General features: G+C 45.7%; 1 protein-coding gene across 1 annotated transcript in view; it reads right to left on the bottom strand.

Annotated features, from left to right (window-relative positions):
* Positions 1-419: 419 nt before the first annotated feature.
* DIPK2B (divergent protein kinase domain 2B) overlaps positions 420-23689 on the bottom strand; it is a 43716-nt gene continuing 20446 nt past the window's right edge. The window contains 3 exon segments of the mRNA NM_001035495.1: positions 420-1958; positions 3651-3939; positions 7849-8022. Coding sequence (NP_001030572.1) covers positions 1618-1958; positions 3651-3939; positions 7849-8022 — 804 coding nt within the window. The 3' untranslated portion in view covers positions 420-1617.

Genomic DNA, 23689 nt, shown 5'->3' with positions numbered 1-23689 from the left:
CGCCAGGCATTTTATCTTAAAGGTGGTGACTCAGAGGTAGAAAAGTAAAAGTGAAGTCACTCAGTCATGTCCAACTCTTTGCGACCCCATGGACTGTAGCCTATCAGGGTCCTCTGTCCATGGGATTCTCCAGGCAAGAATACTGGAGTGGGTTGCCATTTCCTTCTCCAGGGGATCTTCCCAACCGAGGGATCGAACCCGGGTCTCCCACATTGCGGGCGGGTGCTTTATCATCTGAGCCACCAGGGAAGCCCAAAAGAGGAGGCCAACTGAGAGGTCTCTGAGGGTAGAGGGCAGGCAGGGAGACTGGGCAAAAGTCCAAGGAACTCCCATTAGTGTTTGCAGCCTGGGCAAGAGGGTACATGGAAACTGACATACCACATGGCTAATCATTTGAAAGGTATAAAAACACGCAAGCTGCTGAATAAAATATATTCTGTTGGCTGACCTTGAAAAAGTTTTTTTTAGAATGACCCATAAGGCCAAGTTTTAACGAAAATTCTCAGACTCCTTAGAGTCCTGCCCTGGAGGAAGTTATATAGGGAGACCTGGCCCTGGTCCCCGGCTATGGCTATGAAGAATGTTCTACTCACAGACCTCCTGCTCCAGGGAGCTCAACTGGCTAAGTGCCCTGCGCTGTGCTTTGAAATCCATCTTTGCAGTTGGGCTAAGGCCACGCTTCCCATGGGCTGTTCCCTGCAGCGGGAATATAAGGGCCGTCCATCCTTGGGAAGTTCCTCTGATGACTGGCTTTACCTCAAGGACACCCTGACAGCCCTGCTGAATCTTATTTTGGTTGAGCAGAGGGGATTCTGGGATGCTCTCATCTGATCTTCTTGCCTTCACTCAGGGGAGGGGGCGTCAGCCTTCCAGCCTGGCCTTATGGTTCTCCCCATGGTCTTTGGCTGCCCCCTCCTTTCCTCCCACACAGCCATCTTTCTCAATACAATCCTTGCCCACTTAATCCTGTCTTGACATCTGGTTCTCAGAGGATGTGGACAAACATGTTGGCCCCCAGCCCAGCACTCTTCTCTTCTTACCCCTGCTTCCTTCCCACGCCATTAAGTGCCTCCTGTCCCCATGTCCCCTCGGCCTTCAGTCTCCTCACCCCATGGCAGTATGGGGAGTGTGGCAGGAGGGCTAGCACCAGGGCCAAGTCTTTCCTCCATGTCACTCTTTTGACTCCATGGCTCTGTCTCATTTACCCTGCCTGTGCATGCGTGCTTCTGGAACATTCTTTGTAACCAACTGGGTTGGGAGGAGGAAGTGTGTGTCCTGGGCCCTTCACATCTCTGGCATTTTTCACTAACTCAAGAGTCTTGTGGAGAAGAGAGAAAATTGAGGCTCAAAGAGGCTGAGTGAGTGTCCACATCCAGGTCTTCCAATGCCCAACCCTGGGCTCTTCCATGATGTCCCAGCTAGGGGTAGAGGGGACAGGTAGCAGTCACGCCGCCCTCTGGCCCAACTGTCCTCTGGTGGTTGGCATGTTCCTCTGTCTCTGGGACACCAAAGTTCCTTTCTCCCAATGGCTAAAAGGGAGCAGCTTCTTTCAATCATGCAGTGAGCCAAGTGGGCAGTGGAAGTTCCGAGGATGTGGGTAGGCAAGGCTCCAGCCCCTCAGAACTTATCATCATACTTGCAGTCTGGGTAGCGGTAGGCGAATCTGGGGTCACAGGTTCTCAGGGGTCTCAAGATGTCCTTCAGCCGGCTGGCAGCCCCGAGGACCTCCGGGTCTGGCCGGGTTCCGTCTGCGCAGCGAGTGAGCTCGGCGTCAATCTCCTCCTGCACTGGGGACGGGAACTTGGCCTGGAGAAGCAGGGGCAACACCTGGCTGCACACCAGCACCAGGTTCTGCTTCTCAGGGATGGTGTCACAGGAGGGCAGCTTGGTCTGGCAGCCAGAGACCAGGCAGCTGAAGATGTCTTTATTGTCTCCTGCGCCGGAGGCTGCTTGGCTGCCTACACAAGAGATGGAAGATGTTATACACCCTATAGCCCCTGTTCCCTGGGGAGAGGCGCCCCTAATGAGAATTGCTGGGCAAAGTGGTTCAGGCTCCTAGCATCTCCAGTCCCCAGGAAATTTAGGGTTCAGGGACATGACAGGCCCTGTTGAGAACCCTGGAGGGGAGCTCCTTCTGCTAAAATAAGATGAGCTGGCCAGGGAAATGCACTTCTCTGTACCAGAACTTGGCCTTCTAATTATAAGACTCTTGGAAGATTCTTGAGAGTTCCTTGGACTGCAAGAAAATCCAACCAGTCCATCCTAAAGGAAATCAGTCCTGAGCATTCATTGGAAGGACTGATGCTGAAGCTGAAACTCCAATACTTTGGCCACCTGATGTGAAGAGCTGACTCTTTTGAAAAGACCTTGATACTGGGCAAGATTGAAGGCAGGAGGAGAAGGGGATGACAGAGGATGAGATGGTTGGATGGCATCATGGACTCAGTGGACATGAGTTTGGGCAAGCTCTGGGAGATGGTGAAGGACAGGGAAGCCTGGTGTGCTGCAGTCCCTGGGGTTGCAAAGAGTTGGATATGACTGAGTGACTGAACAACGATTGTAAGGCAGACATACCTGCTGTGATTCTCCCATGATTACTACTGAATTGGGGAACACTGAGGAAATTCCTCAGACCGGTTCCATTTGCTCTTTTTAAACACAAAGTCGGGAGAAAGAACAGGTAATCCAGAATATGTCTTCAACCAATTGGAGTGGGACTGCCATTCAGTGAGTCACATCTCTGAATATTCTGGAATCACCCTCATTTCTTCTCTTCTTAATAAAGGCAAATCAGGAAAGGAGTAAGTGTGGCTTAATTGGTCTATCTTTGTAGGCCTTCTCATATAAATAAAATCAGAAATTTGAGATTAAAATCCTCTGTCCTACTACAGGGCTCAGAATATCTGGTCACCATTAAGGACTGGGGTGTTCAAAAGGTTCTAGAACCCCGGCTGAACCTGTGTACATCATGAGAAACACAATTCACTCATACACCTCAGTTGGTGCCATGCTTTTCAATCTGCAGCCCACCAGGCTCCTCTGTCCATGGGATTCTCCAGGCAAGAATACTGGAGTGGGTTGCCATGCACTTCTCCAGGGGATCCAGGGATCAAACCCAGGTCTCCTGCATGGCAGGCAGATTCTTTACCATATGAGCCAACATGGAAGCCCTTACACAAACAAAGCATCCCAAATGGATTGTGAAATGTATCAGTGAATCTGCCAGATTGTTCAGACAAAGGCTGAAAGCATTGACGGGAAAGGCTCTGAAGGGGAGCTGGATGTGGTGTGGGGGGTTCTCCGTGTGTGAGGAGGGGCTGAGCAGGTCCCTGCACCATACAGACACATCGGGCAATGGCAGTGCCCACAGAGGGTGCCGCTAGGGCCATACCTCCATGACCACCATGCCAATCTTCCTCTCCTGCATTAACAAGGTCAAGTCCAACTCTGCTTTGGCACTGGAGCAGAGACTTAAAAGGGGGAAAGGGACCCTTCCTCTTCCCAAACCTGGGCTTCTCTCAATATGACACACTGGTCAAGCCCAGTAATGTGATACCCCTCCTCCACCGCCCATCACCGTCCCCCCCCCCCAACTCCTGTCACCCCGACTTTCCCTCTGACAGCTGCTCAGCCAGACCCATGCTGGGTACCTTCCTGCCTGTCGATCACGCCCAGCGCACTGGCATCCCGGATGAACAGATGCCCGTTGTTGAAGATGCCAAACATGTCTGCATCCACGTGGGTGAAGTAGAAGAAATAGTTCAAATCATTGCTCCTCAGAGATTCCAGGACACCCAGGAGCTGGTAGGCCAGGTCGGCCGCCTGGTCTGGCGGCGCACCATAGAATTCCTGCAGCGGACTGGTGCTGGTACTGACCAGAAATCTACCACAGGAGCCCAGGTACTTGGGAAGAGGCCAACCCTCAGCGCCCGGGAAGATCTGCCAAGCCAAGAGGAGGAAAGATGAGAGGATTAGAGAGAAAAAACTCCTGGAGGCAGCTCTCTCCCTTTCTCTCTCCCTCCCTTCTCCTCCCTCCTCTCTCTCATTCTCTCTCATGAAGAGCACACAGAAAAATCAGCCTTACATAGGTACCTACTGTCTCAAGACATCAGCAAAGCATCTCTTAACCTTGTTTATACCTCTTGGAACATGGCAATTCCTTGCTCCCCCACCACCCACCACCAGTTATTATTCTATTATTGATGGAAAGATTCGTAAAAGGAAGTTCTTCTTTCCGTACGGTGGATTATATTTCAACATAGTTGCCCCAAGCGAGGTAAGAGAGTGCCGATGCACTTGCCATGATTTTAGAGGGTATTCAGGCATCAGGGGAGCTTCCCCAATGGCTCAGTGGTAAAGAACCCGTCTCCAATGTAGGAGACACAGGATATGTGGGTTCGATCCCTGGGTCAGGAAGATCCCCTGGAGAAGTGCATGGCAACCTACTCCAGTATTCTTGCCTGGAGAATCCCATGGACAGAGGAGCCTGGTGGGCTACAGTCCATGGGGTCACAAAAGAGCCAGACACGACTGAGTTCGCATGCATGCACTCAGGCATCAGGGGAATGTGTTTATTTTCAGAGTTGTATATTTGAAAAAATATGACTAGCATTTCAGATTTCACAGATATGTCTGCTTAGGAAGAGGCTATGGAGGGGAAAAGGGTCAACTTAAGACTAATTTAAAGAAAAATATTTTAAAAAATAACAGTGCAGTTAGTAAGTTCTGGGATAGGGCAAAAATTATGAAGATGACCCTTGAGTAAAAAGTTTTCGGAACCACTGCACTGGCCCTGAGCGAATCTGCCTGGCTAGGATAATTACATATTCACAAAGACTCCACAACTGACTGGAATGTTCTGACAGCCTAACACTGGTCCAGGGAAGCACAAAGCTCCAGCCAATTCCATCTCCTTGTAAGGGCTCCAGGAGTATGAGATTAACATACACACTAGTACATACATATAAAACAGATATCCAGCAAGGACTTGCTGTATAGCACAGGGAACACTACTCAATATGTTGTAACAACATATAAAGGAAAAGGATCTGAAAAAGAAATATGTGTGTGTGTGCTCAGTCGTGCGTGTGTGTGCTCAGTCGTGCATATGCGCGCGCGTGTGTGTGCACTCAGTCATGTCTGACTCTTTGCAACGCCATAGTACTTCAGGCTCCTCTGTCTATGGAATTCTCCAGGCAAGAATACTGGAGTGGGTTGCCATTTCCTACTCCAGGGCATCTTCCCGATCCAGGGATGGAACCTGCATGATTTGCATCTCCTGTATTGGCAGGTGGATTCTTTACCACTGTGCTACCTGCCCATATATATATATGTAACTGAATCACTGTGCCGTATATTTGAAACTAACACAACATTATAAATTAACTATATCTCAATAAGGAAAAAAAAGGAGGAGAGAATCCTGGCTTGTCTTTTTTCTTTCTATTTATTGAGGCAGCTATATCTAGGATGGTGTTTCTTTATGGGAGAAATGACAGAAACTATAAATACTTGGCACTTTTCCTCTTATTTTCCTTCTTAAAAAAAAACAGTCATCCCCCTTCCTGATGATGTTCTGTGGCCTCCTGCCATTTTAGTCCACTTGCCACGTTGTGAAACCTTTTCTTGTTTTCTCTGTCCACTGGGACCTCTCCCACTGTGTGCCACAGAGGAAGGTCCCTGGTCCCCTGGCAATGTCTAAATGTGTGGCCACGGAGTCACCCCTGTGTTGCAGGCTTGTCAGGAGCTAGGGCTGGAAGTAGTCAGATCATCTGCCTCAGCCACCAACAGTAGGACAACGAGAGAAGAAGACCTCTGAGGGTGCAGGAACCAGCAATTCCTTCTTCTCCTCTAGGATTTGAAATGCTAATATTCAGTTCAGTTCAGTTCAGTTGCTCAGTCGTGTCCGACTCTTTGCAACCCCATGAATCGCAGCACACCAGGCCTCTATCCATCACCAACTCCCGGAGTTCACTCAGACTCAAGTCCATCGAGTCAGTGATGCCATCCAGCCATCTCATCCTCTGTCGTCCCCTTCTCCTCCTGCCCCCAATCCCTCCCAGCATCAGAGTCTTTTCCAATGAGTCAACACTTCGCATGAGGTGGCCAAAGTACTGGAGTTTCAGCTTTAGCATCATTCCTTCCAAAGAAATCCCAGGGCTGATCTCCTTTAGAATGGACTGGTTGGATCTCCTTGCAGTCCAAGGGACTCTCAAGAGTCTTCTCCAACACCACAGTTCAAAAGCATCAATTCTTCAGCGCTCAGCCTTCTTCACAGTCCAACTCTCACATCCATACATGACCCCTGGAAAAACCATAGCCTTGACTAGACGGACCTTTGTTGGCAAAGTAATGTCTCTGCCAACATTACCAGGTGGCTTTTAGCGGATCAGGCATGGACTCTCAGCAGACAGCTCTGGGTTTGGGTTTCATTGCTGACACTGGCTAAGGTACTGTGAGCAAGTCACTTCACTTGTCTGAGATCCACTTACCTCATCTGAAAGAGGGGACAATAACAATATCCCTGTGGGGTTTGTCCTGAGCATTAAATGAGATCATGATGTACAACATTCAACACAATGCTGAGAAATGAGTTGTTATTATGTACTTAGCCATCATCCTTTGGCCAATAATATATAATTACTATATCATATATAAAAAGAATATATAATATCTCATAGTTATAATAACATATATATTATATATAATAGTATATTTAATATATACTATATAATAATTTATATAGAATAAATAATTATATATTAGTATATTATATACTAATATATACTATATAATTATACTATATTAGTATTATATAGTAATATTATACTATATTAGTATAACCAGGATAAAATATAATTATAACACAAATCATTATAATATAATATAATAATTAATTATAAGTATTAATATTAGTGCAATACTATAAATAATTAAAATATAATAGTAATATAATATCAATCATAATATCGATGTAATATATAATTATTATAATCATCAATATGACTGTATTATATAATAAATAATTATAATATACTTAATAACAATACTAATCATTATTAATTGTTATGGTTCTTCTTCTTCCTCCACGCCCTCTTCTCCCTGCCCCTTCTCCCTCTCCTCTTCCTTCTCTTCTCTTTCCCCTCCCTCTCCTCCTCTCCCACTGCCTCTTCTTCTTCTTTTTTTTCTTTTCCTCATCTCCTCTCTCTTCCTCCCTCCTTAATCTGCTACTCCCTCCCATTTCCTAGTTTCCTTTGTGCCCATTAAGTAAGTGTCCTGACTCTTGGGATCGGGGAGAAATGGGTGTCCTATAGATGTTGACTTGTTAAGAACTGTCTCTATCCCTGGACTGAAAGCTGCATGAAGGCAGGGACCAGCACACCTGCCTTGTTGACCAGTGTTCTAGAGCATCCTCACCTATTTGACCCTTCCCTTTTTGATGGAGGTTTAGGTTACTTCCATCCTTTCATCTTTTCCAAGCACAGCTGCATAGCACACCTCTGAGTGGGTCATCCTTTGGTTTTTCCCCACCTCCCGAGCTTGTTCATACCTTTCTAATCTTTAAGACACCTAGTCAAAATTGCCCTCCTCCACAAAGCCCTTCAGGGCTTTCTCTGGCCATGAAATGTCCACTCCTAGCTGTGCCCCCTCCCCCCCAGCTCCCACACTTCTTTCCTCTGAAACAACAACACATTTTTACTGAGTGCCACAGAGGTTCTATTATAACATGGACTGGTGGCCCCAAGATGTCCAGTGATGGGAGAGAAAGCTCAACCCAGGACCTACCCCCTCAGAGCCTGATGTGAATCCCCTCCCGGACAGGCTTTCCAGGGCAGGGTCACTGCATACCTGTAGAAGGACAGGATGCGTGTTGACAGCTAGTGTGTAGAGGAGACGCAGCTTGTCCCGGTCCGTGAAGTGGTCCATGAAGATGCTGCCAGCGTCAGCCACCTCTGCATAGCGCCGGACCACGCGATCCAGGAGTCGCTGTGAGGGGCAGCGCAACAGAGGGCTGGACAGGCCCTGCAGTGGGGCAGGAGAGATCCAGGGGGGAGAAAAAGGTGCTGAGTGCTTGTGGGGGGCTAGCAGGAGTGGGTATGGGCAGGCTTTGCTGTGGGGGAGATCCCTGGGTTGCGGGGGTCAAGTGGGCCTTGGGGTGGGAAAAGACCCCCAGGGGGTATGGAGCAGAGTACCCCTAGGAGGTGGAGTGAGAGGGGCCTGAGTGGGGTACATGGGTGAGAGCTGGCATTGAGGAGAAGGGACTGAGAGATCCTGGGGTCACGTAGGAGGGTGCTAGGCAGGCAGTGCATCCCTAGCAAGCTCCTAGTAAGAGTTTCAGAGCCTCTGTGTCTCCACACACATTTTGCAACTCAGAAATTGGAAGTTTGTAGGTTAGTGTTGGAAGGGTTGGATTCAGGATTTGAACCCGTTATGAACTGCATGTTTGCTCCTCTCTTGCACCTCATTCATATGTTGAAACCCTAATCCATAATGTGATGGTATTAGGAGGTGAGGCCTTTGAGAGGCAACCAGGTCATGAGGGTGGAGCCCTCATGAATGGGATTAGTGACCTTATAAGAAGAGGCCTGAGAGAACTTGCTCCCTCTCTCTGTTCTCCATCACCCCAAGGAGACCATGAGGAGATGGCTGTCTGCAAACCAGGAGGAGAGACTTCACCAGCAATCAATTGGCTAGCACCTTGAGTTTGGATTTCCCAGCCTCCAGAACTGTGAGAAATACAATTTTGTTTTTCGCTCACCTAGTCTATGGTCTTCTGTTACAACACCCCAAGCTAGGACAGAACCCAATCTGATAGATGCTAACATCCAGGCCTTTTCCCCTGTGGTAGGCCTTGCCCCTCCCTCAACCTGATAAGCTACCCAGGTGGAGACCATAGAAGATAATTTGAAGCTATGAGACAATCTCTGCTTCTGATAATCTTTTCTTGCACGGCCTGAAATTCTGCCATTAAAGATAGTCATTGTTGGGGCAGGGTTGTGTGCGTGTGTGCGTGCTAAGTCACTTTCAGTCATGTCTGACTCTGCGTGACCCTATGGACTGTAACCCACCAGGCTCCTCTGTCCATGGAATTCTCCAGGCAAGAATACTGGAGTGGGTTGCCATGACTTCCTCCAGGGACTCTTTCCAATCCAGGGATCAAACCCGTGTCTCTTATGTGTCCTGCATTGGTAGGCAGGTTCTTTACCACTGAGCCACCTGAGAAGCCTGATGGTTAGGGTTGGAGGTAAGTAATTTCTTCTTCTCTTTTCCAAGAGCTGATTTGTAAATAAAAAATACCTCTGGGAGAGGTATTGGCCATAAAACAATGATAATAGTAGGTAATAATTATTGAGTGCCTACTATACAACAGGCGCTGTTCTAAGACCCTCACAGGTAGTGTGTTCTTTCATTTCCTTCTTCCAAGAACCTAACAAGGTAGATACTACTATTGCCCATTTTGTGGATGGCAATACTGAGATTTAGAGAGATTAAGTGAGTTTCCTCAGGTCACACATACCTAGTATTTGTACTAAGACACAGTACACCAGGTGAGAGGTAGGTAGGTGGAGCCAGGTAGGACCTGCATCCTTATCTTTACTGGGGTTGTAACTCTGTATTTGAGTAAGCTCAGAGCACTCATTCATTCATTCACCTACCAATGTTTGCAGAGAATCCACCAAAGACCAGGCTGTATTCTAGGCACTGTAGATGTAAGGGGGGGCCACAGCAGACACTGCCCTTCCAGGCCTGTCAACTGGGCAGTTGACAGTTGTTAGTGGCTCAGTCATGTCCTACTCTCTGTGACCCCCATGGACTGTAGCCCACCAGGCTCCTCTGTCCATGGAATTCTCCAGGCAACAATACTGGAGTGGGTTGTCATTTCCTTCTCCAGGGGATCTTCTTGACTCAGGGATCAAACCCAGGTCTCCTGCATTGCAGGCAGATTCTTTACCATCTGAGCCACCAAGTAGGAGAGACCGTCAAATGCCCAGCAGTTACTATATGGTGTAGGGAGTGCTAATGACTGGCCTGAGGTCAGGGAGCTGTGGGAGCCCATGGGTGCAGGGCCACATTAAAGCTTTTGGAAGCATTGGTACAAAATCCTTTGTTTTCATGGGCCCCTTTCTCCATAAAAAATGCTTAAAATGATATTTTACAACTGCATTGGTATAAAGATAAATACATTAATATTATACATTCAAACATGTTCTTAGACCTAAAAGATTATTTTTCTTCTGATTTTGAAGGAAATCAAAACATTTTTGTGGGCCCCTCAAAGGCTTCTTGGAAGACAGTGAAGTCTGAGTGGAGGCCTGAAGCAAGAATAGAGTGAGCCTGCAAAGAGGTGGGGAGGGTATCTGTGCAGAAGGAACAAGATGTGCAAAAACCTTAGTGATGCTATGACAGCATGGAATAAAGAGCCCATTCTTGGAATTTCCAAGAAATTTTTTTTTTCACACTTTAAAAACTTTATTTAAAGAAATTCTTTTTTTTAATTTATTTTTTTAATTGAAAGATAATTGCTGTATAATATTGGGTTAATTTCTGCCATACAGCAACACGAATTAGCTATAGGTATATGGAGAGAATAGCATGGAAGTATATACACCAACATATGTAAAATAGATAGCCAGTGGAAATTTGCTGTATGACTCAGGGAACCCAAACTGGGGCTCTGTAACAACCTAGAGGGGTGGGAAAGGGTGGGAGGTTGGAGGAAAGAAATTCATTAGTTTTTAAAAGCATTACCAAGAGAGAAAAACAGAAAAGGTTTGGAGCAGAAGACATGCCTCCCATCCAGGTGGAGTCTAGTTCTCCCCTGGAGTACAGACTGGCTTTGGTGACTCACTTCCAGTGACTGGAAAGTTTATGGGAGTGATGCTATATGGTTTCTGAGCCTTGGCCATAAAAGGAGATACAACTTCTACTTGGCTCTCTCTTGTACCCAACCACCATGCTGTACAGAAACCCAGGCTACTTGGAGAAAAAGCAAGATCCTTAGCCCTCATTCAGCTGAGTACCTAGTTGACAGCCAGCCCAACTTGCCAGACAAGTGACTGAGCCATGTTGGGAATGGCTCCTCCAATGCTGTATTGAGCATCCTAGTTGATGCTGTGTGGGGCCTCGGGAGTTTTCCTACCAAGCCCTACCCAAATTGAATATTCATGAGGAAAATTGATGATTGCTGTTGTTTTAAGCCCCTAGTTATGAAGTGAGTCGTTATTCAGCAATAAATAATTGATATATTTGCTGAAAAGGTTCAGGGCCACTTCTAGAATTATCACCAAAAGAGGCTTTAAAACCATCTGGTACCCCAGTCTCCCTTAAAGGTGGAGGCAACTGCTTCCCAAGGCCCCACTCACAGATTGGGGCTCTGTAAACTTCTGTTTGTTGTGTGATGGCCACGTGCAAGCCCACAGTGACATTGGCCAATGGCAAACAGAAGTAGGACACTAAACATTTCCAATAAAATAATGACTCATTCTGGATTTCCCATTACTTTGGAGGTTCCAAGTCACTACTCCATTCTCTATACATGGGCAACAGGGCTAACACATCACCTTCCAGTGAAAGACAAAAAGAAAACCAAACCCTGAGCTTCCGTCGCCCCTCCCTCCTCATGCCCAGTTTCCTCATCCTTGTATTTCCTGGTGGTGCCATTGGTAGGTCAGGGTCTTCATGGTGCAGTGATAGGGACCGGGCTTTTGCTCTGCTGCATTGTCACTTTACAGGGACCTTCAGTGCAAGGCGGTACTGAGTGATTGTCAAGCTTCTCTACCACAGTCCCTAACAGTCTATAAAACAGTCAATGAAATAGAATGGGTATATCATTGTGATGGTCAGTTTTATGTGTCAACTTGGCTAGGCTGTGGTGTCCAGTTATTCAATCAAACACTAATCTAGGTGTTGCTGTGAAGAAACTTTGTACAGGAGGTTAACATCTACAGTCAGTTGACTTAAAGGAGGTGAGATTGTATTTGATAATGTGAATGGGCCTGATCCAAGAAGTTGAAAGGCCTTAAGGGCAAAACTAAGGTTTCCTTGAAAAGGAAGAAATTCCACTTGTGGACTATAATATCAGGTCCTGCACAAGGGTCTCCAGCCTGCTGGCCTGTCCTATGGATTTTGGACTTGCCAGTCTCCTCAATCTCATAAGCCAATTTCTTAAAATAAATCTGTTTACATATATGTGTGTGTGTGTGTGCACAAATATATCATATATGTCATATATAATTACATTACATAAATTATTTTGTATAAAATTTATTATATTAATAATTTATACTGTATTAATATTGGTTAACAAATTATTAATATTGTATATTTGTATAATATACTATCATTATACAATACATGCATTACATATATATATTATATACACACACATATTATACACTGGTGCCAAGGGAAAAGCACTTGCTCTCTGCGGAAACAATAGCAACTGAGAAGGAAATCTAGATTTGCTTTCACTTTTGAAGCTTCTAGTGAAATCTGAGTACACCAGAAATAACTTCCCCAATGAGCTGTTTGACCCTCAGTTGGCTTAAATCCACATCCTTGCCTGTGTTTGCTCAACAAAATCACCAGCAATCAGCAGTGTCCTCATGTAAAGGGTTCTTACCAGAACAAAAGCATGAAAGCGAAATTGTTAGACAAATGACTTTGTGACTCTGATGGAGGTCCTTAAAAACTTAAAAGAGTTCTGCTTGTTGTTCTCCCTAGGAGCCAGAGATAAGAGAGTCAAGGGAGCAGGAAGGGGGTTTCCTCAAAGCAGACCACAACTTAGAAGTTCTGTGGACCTTCAGTAACCTTGCCAGAATTGCCCTAGGACTTAAGTTCCAAGCCATGGTTGATGGGACACAGTTCGGGAAAGGAGGGTAACACTTTCTGGAAGTTCCAAATGTCAGGCCATATGGCAAGCCTTTACACAGACATTATCCCGGCATACAAGAACTCTTAGCCTTTAGTTCTCTCTTGCTCTGTGATGCTCCTGGAAATTTAAAGTGATTGATTTTGAAAAGAGCTTAAAGGATTTGTTGGAAATGCAGTAACATTAATTTTTGCACCTTGTGCTGGCCAGTGCAAATGGTAGACTGCGTTATCAAGAGATCTGGTAAAATATTCCCATTTTTCAGATGAGAATACTAAGGTAAGGAACAAGAAAGGGAAGTAGCTTGTTAAAGACCATGTTGCTTATGGGTGCATATTATCCTCAAGTTCATTTCCCATATTAATGATCTCACTTGGTTCTGGATGGTTTTTAGCTGTTTCTCCAAAGCAAATGCTACTTAAAAAGCAAAGATTTACAAAGCAAACTAAATGTCCATCAACAGATGAATGGATAAAGTGGTGTATATATATATATACACACACACACAATGTAATACTACTCAGCCATAAAAGAATGACATTTTACCATTTGCAGCCACATGGAGGAACTTGGAGGGCATTGTGTGCTAAGTCCCTTCAGTCGTGTCCAACTCTGTGTGACCCTATGGACTGCAGCCCCCCAGGCTCCTCTGTCCATGGGATTCTCCAGGCAAGAATACTGGAGTGGGTTGCCATGCCCTCCTCCAGGGGATCTTCCCGACCCAGGGATACAACCTGTGTCTCTTATGTCTCCTGCATTGGCAGGTGGATTCTTTACCACTAGTGCCTCCTGGGAAGCCCTTATACTAAGGGCTTATACTTCCCACCTGGGAGGGCATTATACTAAGTGAAATAAGTTGGTCAGAGAAAGACAGATACTATATGATTTGTTACTTACATGTGGAATCTAAAAAAAAAAAAGACAAAATAGTGAATATGAAAAAAGACACAGATAGAGAGAGCAAACTAGTGGTTACCAGTGGGGAGAGGGAAGTAGGGAGCGGCAATGCAGGGGTTGGGGATTAAGAGGGTACAAACTATTATGCATAAAATAAGCTACAAGGGTACATTGTATACACCACAGGGAATATAGCCAATATTATTTTTTTGAAAAAGGCAAAAATTTACCACCACTGAATACACTTGTTCTGATGGAAATAAATGTGTAGAAGAAAGAACACTAGCTGCTTTTAGAAAGAAAAATCTAAGACAAGAAGTTGGCTTCCTTTTAAGATTGGAAGTCAGCAAGTTATGGTCACAGTGCTAACTAAAGGCACAGTTTAATTCAGGAATCTGAGCTTCTTTCCAAGGACACATACAACTGACTAATGGAGAGTTTCATGTTAAAATGAGAGTTGATTTTCACTTCTCAGATAGGATCTGTTCTTCGGTCCTAAGGCTTTAAAGAACGTAAAAATAAGACAAATAAAAATTATGTTTGCAAATTATGACACACATCTGAAGATGATATCAGATGTGCTGACTCCAATCACTTTATTCCCCTCCTTACTCTTTCCAAGGGTAAGGGCTACCACCATCTTCCCCATTGGTGGATCAGAACACAGGCGGTGCCCACGCTGTCTGTAGAGAATGGTCAGCCTGTGTACTTTTTTCCATGCACCAAGAGGATAGACATTTCTAAAGTTTGCCATCTCGAGCATGTTCATTGTGAGATACTCAAACGCTATGGAAGTATACAGTGTGAAAGTAAAAAAAAAATCACAGAGGCCACCACTGTTCTGTGTGGGTATGTATGAATACACACATGTAGTGATGCCAGGAAAAAAAAAAGATCTGAAGTTAGCTTTTCCAGTAAGGTTTCTCTGGCCAGCTCAGTTTGGAAAGCTGAGGGAAATCTTGAACAAATGAGTTTTTACATTTAGTGAATTTATTTTTGTCAAGCTCCTAGCACCCAGGGAGAAGAGAAAGTTCTAGGGCTAATAAACGTGTGAGTTGTCTTTCTGGTTGCACGACTCAACACTTTTCACATGATTTAGTTGTTAAATATGCTTGTGAAGCAGGGTTAGGTTAATTATGTATCAGAGTTAATCAGTTGTCTTGATTAGAACAATGACAATTCAATAACTGTATTGGTTGTGGATAATTAAGCCCAAAGTTGCTTGAACATTTCTTCAAGCTGCATTGTATTCAAAACCATGAAAATCCCTGTTTGGTTTATGATACTGAGAGAAACAGCTCATGGTTCTTTTCCTACTCCAGTAGATGGATTTTTTTCTCCCACCTTTTATTAAAGTGCTTCCTGTTTGTTTGGTTTTTTTTTAATCTGAAATACAGACTTGATGTGAGGTTTCTTAGTTTGCTAACTTTTCATTCTACAAATGCTGGCCACCACAGTGATTATCTTGGAGAAACCATACGGATGATTAAAGCATCCAAAAATGTCCTCATAAAACAACGTTTTATGTTACTTTATGACACAGCTTGTCTCAGCCGCTGTTATTGGTACTAGAGGAGGGAGGGAATTTTGTACAATAGATGGTCCCCAAATCGTTTCAGTTTTGCTTTGAAATCCATAAGCTATGGTAGCTTTACAATAGGCCCCTTCCCCCCGGCCCCCGCCCAGGAAGCTTCTCTCTGTTACGGATCAATTTAGGTTCCCTGCAGTTTAGTCCCTGAAGGAAAGCTAGTCACAAAGGGTAGAAGCAAGGACAGGGAGTCAGCCAAGAATGAATCCAGAATCTGGAGTTTACCTTGGATCACCTCAGAGTGGATAACATACCTCGGAGGGGTGACTAGATGTTAAAACAACATTAAATTAAAAACTAAACAGACTTGGTTGGGCGGGGCGAGGGCTATTAAACATTTCCCTTGCACAGGAACGCCTGTCTCTGACAGAGCTCTCATTTCCACATAAAACAGAGCCTCTAGCTCTGCAACATCCTTTCTTTGGGTGGGGTTTCTGTTTGTTTAGATTCTTGATACTCCGCAGAGTTTCTGGGTTGAGCCCTGATGGAATGTTTGATAAGTTCTGTTTAAGTCGATGGAGAGGATTCCCAGGAGAGGAGTAATGGAGATTCCCCGCTGGGATCCCCCTTGGGTGGTTATGTGGCTTTATCCTGTCTCCTGCTTCTAGCAGTGCCTCCTGGTGGATCTTCTGCATATCTAACCTCTCCAGGCCACTGCCTGCTCCCCTCTTATTTCATCCTGGAATCCATTGGCCTGGGTAGGTGGCAACCCAACTGCAAAGGTGACAAACTGGATTCAGTAGCAACTTTGAGAGGCAGTGGGGCTCCCCAGGTGGTGCTAGTGGTAAAGAACCTGCCTGCCAATTCAGGAGCCATAAGAGACGTGGGTTCAATCCCTGGTTTGGGAAGATCCCCTGGAGAAGGGAATGGCAACACACTCCAGTATTCTTGTTGCCTGGAGAATCCCATGGACAGAGGAGCCTGGAGGGCTACAGTCCATGGGGTTGCAAAGAGTAGGACACGACTGAAGCGACTTAGCGCGTGCACTTGACAAAATAGTTACAAGCATGTCTTTTAGAGGCAAGTTACCTCTAATACCAGCTGTCATTTAACAACCACATGACCTGGAAAAATTTCTTCAAATGATCTATGCCTTAGTTTCCTCATGTGTAACTGAGGGATAATAATTAAGGGGACTCTTATCTTCTAAACCTGGATATTTTTGAGATTGAATGGGATGATACTTGTTATTCGATCAGGACAGATGGCATATGCTGGGACTATCTCTGGCAAACCTGAATGTATGGTTGCTCTAATAATTATGGTACCTACCTCATCAGGGTGTTGGGAAGGTCAAATCTTTGGAAAAAGTGTCTGACACATGGGAAGGGCTCTATGACTATTTGCTATTATTTACCCCAAAGATAGGACCTTTCCCAGTTTTCTCACTTCTGTTAGTGACCCTTCTCCCAGTCTTCCAAGTTAAGAATATCTGGAGCTATTTTTGACTTTCTTATCTTAATGGCTGATCTCTTCCATATTTGATTCACCATGTCAAGTTGTGCAATTGTCAGTGTGATCTCCAACATGTATTATGTTGTGTCTATTTGTGACCTCAGTCACCTCTTCTGTCGGGAGCCACGTTAGGCATTACTGACACTCTCCCCCAGCTTGTGCTCCCCCTGGGCTTAGCTGGCCCAAGGGTATGCCTTTAGGCAAATTTCTTTCCCTCTCTGAGGCTGTTTCCTCATCTCTCATGAGGATATGATTGTTGTTGTTGTTCAGTCACTAAGTCGTGTCCAATTCTTTGCCACCCCATGAACTGCAACACACCAGGATTCCCTGTTCTTCACCATCTCCCGAAGTTTGCCCAAACTCATGTCCCTTGAGTTGGTGATGCCATCCAACCATCTTGTCCTTGGTCACCCACTTCTCCTCCTGCCCTCAATCTTTTCCAGCATCAGGGTCTTTTCTAATGAGTCGGTTCTGCTCATCAGGTGGCCAAAGTATTGGAGCTTCAGCTTTAGCATCAGTCCTTCCAATGAATATTCAGGGTTGATTTCCTTTAGGATTTACTGGTTTGATCTCCTTACAATCCAAGGGACTCTCAAGACTCTTCTCCAACACCACAGTTCAAAAGCATCAATTTTTTGGCACTCAGCTTTCTTTATGGTCCAGATACATGACTCCATTGCCTGGCTCTAACTGGCTGTCTGGACATTGTAGATACCTGATATGACTTTCCCGAAAGTATGATAAACATCTCATTTTGTTTTACACGCTGTGGAGTGCTTTGTAAACATAAGGTAGTGTTATCAGTTCCAGAGATCAACAGGGTCAAAGGGAATATCCCCCTTCCCTAAATTTCACAATAAGTTGGATCTCTGAGTAGGAAACAAGGTAGCCTTTGGAGGGTCAAACAAATGAACTCCGTGCTGTGACTTTGGTTGACCCAGGACTGTCTTTAAATTTGGAAAAAACAGTTGGGAACCCCAAGAAACCCTGGTGAGGGAGCTATGGAAGGAACTTTAGAGAGAAGGGTTGGGGAATGAGTGTTATCATCTTGTCCCCTTTTTGGAGTTGCCAAGCAGACATAGGGATTGGTTACACTGGGAACTCAGACAGGAAATCCAAGGGTTGGGAGTTGGCTTTGTGGTTGGGGGAAGAGGGTGCACAGCCCGTGGCCTCCTGCAACCCATGGGTAGGTGGCCAGGCCACTAAAGATCACTTGGCCGATTTTCCTCTCAGATCAGCACCCACCTAGCAGGCTTCTGACTAGGAGCTGTCTTCCACTGAGGAACCCTACTTAGTGGTGGAGTCAGGATTTGAACTCAGGCCTAAGTTCCAGGTCAGATGGTACTGCTTTCTTGCATTGAAACTCAGCCTCTCCTCCCTATTTTCTTCACAAGCAGCTGTGTTTTGGGGGCCCTGTCCTATTTCTGCCACACAGCCTCACTGACCTCACTCCCTTGCCCATCCACCCCACATACCACTTTTAGGTCCCATTCGTGGAAAGAGCCACTGTCTTTAAATCACTTTTCTTTAGAAATGCCAGTTTTCAAACCCTGTACCAGACCTGCTGAGTCAGCAGCTCTGGGGCTAGGACCCAGCAATGCCAGTGTTAACCAATCCTCCAGGGGATTCTGATGCTTGCTCAAGTGTGAGAACCACTGTCTTACAGAATAAAATGTAGCCTCCCACCCCCCTGCCCCAGACCTACCATTACATCCACCCACTGCTCTTGACACATACTATAATCATGGGTTGTGACATTTGCCACTTTCCACAGTTACATCTTATTCTCACTTTCATGGCTTTGCCCAGACACTCTTCATTTATTCTCTGGCAGATCTGCCCTGGTCAGGGCTACCTCCTCTTGCTTACTGTCCCTTACTGTGTCTCTTACTGTCAAACCTTTGGCAGCCAGAGGCTCCCTTGGTGGCGATCATGGCCTCTTCATCTATGAGGTAGTCAACACCTTGAGTGACCCTGCTGGTGGAAGCGGTAACTAGCTTTTTCCTCTTATAAGAGTCTATCTCTTTCTTCCCACCTCATCCTCCATCTTCCTGCATTCCAGGGTCCCAGAGGCTTTGCCACTGAAGTCTTTGTGGCCTGCTCCAAGATTTTCACTGTGGCAGATGAAATAATCATTGTGGCAGGCAATTCAGCTGATAGTTGGGACAGGCAGGGCAGCTGACACAGAGTAAAACACATTATTTCATGGTTTGTCATTTTGATTCAGGTACACCAAGGTTGGTCATAATTCTCCCCTGGGCCATTTCATTTTATAGGTTGCTATTTTTTTTTTTTTGTTTCTCTCTTTCTTTTTAAATCAAAATATAGGAAGCCAAGTGCTTCTGACAACTCATTTGTGCATGCAAACTTGCAGAAATTTCCACTGAAGTTCAGTGGCTTCTGCTGTGCAAAGGTCTGGTGGTTCAGGAAGCCCAGATAGAATTCTGATTATCAGGAAGACCTTCAAACCAGCCTCAAGCTTGCCTGGGGGGAGGGATTACCAGGCTAGTTTTTAGCCCCAGCTGCTCTTCCCAGTAGGGAGAGGTTAATAGAAACTCAATGAAATGGAAGTCCTGGTGTGTGTATGTGTGTGTGTGTGCTTAGTCACTCCGTTGTGTCAGACTCTTTGTGACCCCATGGACTGTAGCCTACCAGGCTCCCCTGTCCATGGGGATTCTCCAAGCAAGAATACTGGAGTAGGTTGCCATGCCCTCCTCTAGGTGATCTTCCCAACCCAGGGATAGAACCCAAGTCTCCCACATTGCAGGCAGATTCTTTACCATCTGAGCCACCAGGAAAGTCCAAGAATACGCATGGATAGTCTATCCCTTCTCCAGGGAATCTTCCTGACCCAGGAATCGAACTGGGTTCTCCTGCATTGCAGGAAGATTCACCTCTTCCCAGGTGGTGCTAGTGCTAAAGAACCTGCCTGCCAATGCAGGAAAGGTAAGAGACGCAGGTTTGATTCCTGGGTTTGGAAGATCCCCTGGAGAAAGAAATGGCAACCTACTCCAGTATTCACGCCTAGAGAATCCCCATGGACAGAGGAGCCTGGTGGGCTACAGTCCATGGGTTCACAAAGAGTCAGACACGACTAAAGTGACTTAGCACGTACCTCTGTTGAGGTTATACCACCTATATCAGTCAGAGTTCAATCAGAGAAGCAGAATCACTAGATTTAAAAAAAAAAAAAAAAAACGGGATTTGAACTTACAGAATTGTACATGTAGGTTAAATAGCCTCTGTAAGGCAGCTATTCTCCTATATGATACTGGAGCTTGAAGTCCATAGGCAGGCACTTGAGAAAGAAAGACAGATGCAAAATGGGGGAAGATCAAGGACAGGGTTGAATCCATAAGCACAAGATGGATGGAGCTCATGAGGATGAACTGAAACCCATGTCAGTTCTTATTGCCCTTGAGTTTGATAGTGTCGAGACCTGCAGAAGCTGGGGCCCTTTGGTGTGGAGCTAACCCTACCCTGGAGTCAGAGAAGCTGAAGGAGGAACCAAGAGAAAGCAAAGCTGCAGGCCTGGCTGCTGCCTCACCCCAGTGAGGGGAGCCGGGACAACAATGTGTGTGAGCCACAGAATGGCCACTATTGCCCTTCCACTCTCTCAAACTCCTAATAGAATCTCTGTAGTCTACTCTAACCGGAAACATGAGAGAAGAGATCTCTGGGAAATGTAGTTCAGCTTATAGGGCTTGCCTGGTGGCTCAGATGGTAAAGAATCTGCCTGCAATGCAGGAGAGCTGGGTTTGATCCTTGGGTCAGGAAGATCCCCTGGAGAAGGGAATGGTAACCCACTCCAGTATTCTTGCCTGGAGAATCCCATGGACAGACCATGGAGTCTCAAAGAGTGGGGCATGACTGAATGACTTTTGCTTGGTCACATTGATACATTCCAAAGGCACCACATCACCCTTGGCTTCTTTGCTTCTCTCTTGGTGACTTTTCTTCAACCTGACTGAAGTATTTCACTGGACCCCAACCATCCTAAATGTATTTGGTATATTACCTTTTCTTTGAGGTGCTGTCCTCAGAAGTGCTTGGGCCAGCCTATCAGACAAGCCTCTGGAGGGATCACTCCTCCTCCTCTGCAAGAGGCCAACTATCTATTTCTCCCTTGTATGCTTTGGGTCAAAATGCCTCAGCTGTCTCTCTTCCAAGATAACTATGGAGAGATCAAACCCTAGGGAAGCTAATAGATAACTGTGTCACCATCCCTCCTCATCCAAATTAGGTAGACATTTTTGGTATCAAAAGTCATTTTCCAAGGAGTAGGAACCACGGGACTTTCAGGCTTGTTAACACCTGAGTCATGCCAGGAAAGATGCTCTCTTGGGGAAAGACTTGGCTTTCCAAGACTCTGAAATCTGATTGCCTCCAGAGTTGATCGACTGGGGAGTTAGCACAGGTGTGGATTGAGAGTCACCCTGAAGCCATGAATAATGATTGGTGAATGAGGTCTTGTTCATTCACTCATTTGATCACTCCTTCATTTCCCAAAGATTTATGAAGTGTCTACTCCATGTCAGACATGTGTGAGGGAAGACATTGATGAATAAGATGCAGTCCCTACCCTCAAGTGGCCCTCTGTCTGGTTGAAGAGGCAAAAACAGAATGAAAGAGAGAAAGAAGGGGTGGGGGAGTAAAGGAGGAAATAAGGAAGGAAAGAAAATGAAAGAAAAGAGAAAAAACCCAATGCCATGTACTCTATGGAAAGTGCTTTTCTGGTCTGCTGCTGCTGCTGCTGCTAAGTCGCTTCAGTCGTGTCCGACTCTGTGCGACCCCATAGATGGCAGCCTATCAGGCTCCCCCGTCCCTGAGATTCTCCAGGCAAGAAAACTGGAGTGGGTTGCCATTTCCTTCTCCAATGCATGAAAGTGAAAAGTGAAAGTGAAGTCGCTCAGTCGTGTCTGACTCTTAGCGACCCCATGGACTGCAGCCTACCAGGCTCCTCTGTCCATGGGATTTTCCAGGCAAGAGTACTGGAGTGGGGTGCCATTGCCTTCTCCATCTGGTCTGCTATAACTGTGTTAGTAAGTCAGATTCTCCACTGGCTCCCATGACAGGCTTGATTCCTTTCACATGTGCTGGGCTGAAAGCCATAGGTATTCCCCAGGCTTTCTTCAGCCTTGAAATAGCATCCAAAATGCCAAAGGTTTTTAGAATAAGGTGAGATTTTCAAAAGAAAGGAAGATGGTTTTCATAGTTATATTTGGATTTGGATATATGAATGCAACAGCACTAGCTTTTTCCTCTCCTGGAAATCATTTTGAGATTTCTAGTTCTGGTCATGACAGAGTAAGTGGTATCAGGCTTACCCTTGTGATGGAAATAGCTCTAACACCTGGACAAAATATGTAAGACAACTATGGGCATTGGACCATGACCAACATAAGGCAGTGATCCTTGAGAGAAAGGATGCATATGAGCTGAGCCCCATATCTCTCTGTGTTTTCCCCCGAGGACACTTTCCAAGCTGCACTGCAGAGTCCTGCTAGGTAGAAGAACCAGCGAGCAGGATTTGAGGCTACTTGAGTAGCTAGAATCTGGGGGGCAAGGTCCCATACAGGAAAAGTCACAGAGAAGGAGCACCTAAAAAGTATGTGAAAGTTTTCCTTCAGATCTTTGGCCAACTCCTAAACTGTGTAGGAGCAGGGTGGGACTCTAGGGCCACATTAGATGGCTGTATCACTGAGCAGAGTTTAGAGGCCACATTGTGCTGGAGAGGTGGGGGTTTGGGCTAGACTTCTCAGTGGGCACCCTGGGCTTTTGACTGGACCTCAAAAAGTCCACATTCTAGTAGTAAGGCTCGTGTTCTATCAGCAAGGACTATGTCCTAGGAGTAAGGACAAAACTGAAAGAGAACTGCAGTAACAAAGTCCCAAACCCAATCTCAACAGAATTAAGGCAGCAGTTCTTGACTCAGATCAGATCAGATCAGATCAGTCGCACAGTCGTGTCCGACTCTTTGGGACCCCATGAATCACAGCACGCCAGGCCTCCCTGTCCATCACCAACTCCCGGAGTTCACTCAGACTCACGCCCATTGAATCAGTGATGCCATCCAGCCATCTCATCCTCTGTCGTCCCCTTCTCCTCTTGCCCCCAGTCCCTCCCAGCGTCAGAGTCTTTTCCAATGAGTCAACTCTTCACGTGAGGTGGCCAAAGTACTGGAGTTTCAGCTTTAGCATCATTCCTTCCAAAGAAATCCCAGGGCTGATCTCCTTCAGAATGGACTGGTTGGATCTCCTTGCAGTCCAAGGGACTCTCAAGAGTCTTCTCCAACACCACAGTTCAAAAGCATCAATTCTTCGGCACTCAGCCTTCTTCACAGTCCAACTCTCACATCCATACACGACCACAGGAAAAACCATAGCTTTGACTAGACGAACCTTTGTTGGCAAAGTAATGTCTCTGCTTTTTAATATGCTATCTAGGTTGGTCATAACTTTCCTTCCAAGGAGTAAGTGTCTTTTAATTTCATGGCTGCAGTCACCATCTGTAGTGATTTTGGAGCCCAGAAAAATAAAGTCAGCCACTGTTTCCACTGTTTCCCCATCTATTTCCCATGAAGTGATGGGACCAGATGCCATGCTCTTCATTTTCTGAATGTTGAGCTTTAAGCCAACTTTTTCACTCTCCTCTTTCACTTTCATCAAGAGGCTTTTGAGTTCCTCTTCACTTTCTGCCATAAGGGTGTTGTCATCTGCATATCTGAGGTTATTGATATTTCTCCCAGCAATCTTGATTCCAGCTTGTGTTTCTTCCAGTCCAGCGTTTCTCATGATGCACTCTGCATATGAGTTAAATAAACAGGGTGACAATATACAGCCTTGACGAACTCCTTTTCCTATTTGGAACCAGTCTGT

Source organism: Bos taurus, chromosome X (assembly GCF_002263795.3).
Source record: "Bos taurus isolate L1 Dominette 01449 registration number 42190680 breed Hereford chromosome X, ARS-UCD2.0, whole genome shotgun sequence".
NCBI classification, from domain to species: domain Eukaryota; kingdom Metazoa; phylum Chordata; class Mammalia; order Artiodactyla; family Bovidae; genus Bos; species Bos taurus.
The sequence above is the reverse complement of the archived record's forward strand: the minus strand, read 5'-3'. Positions and strand labels throughout refer to the sequence as shown.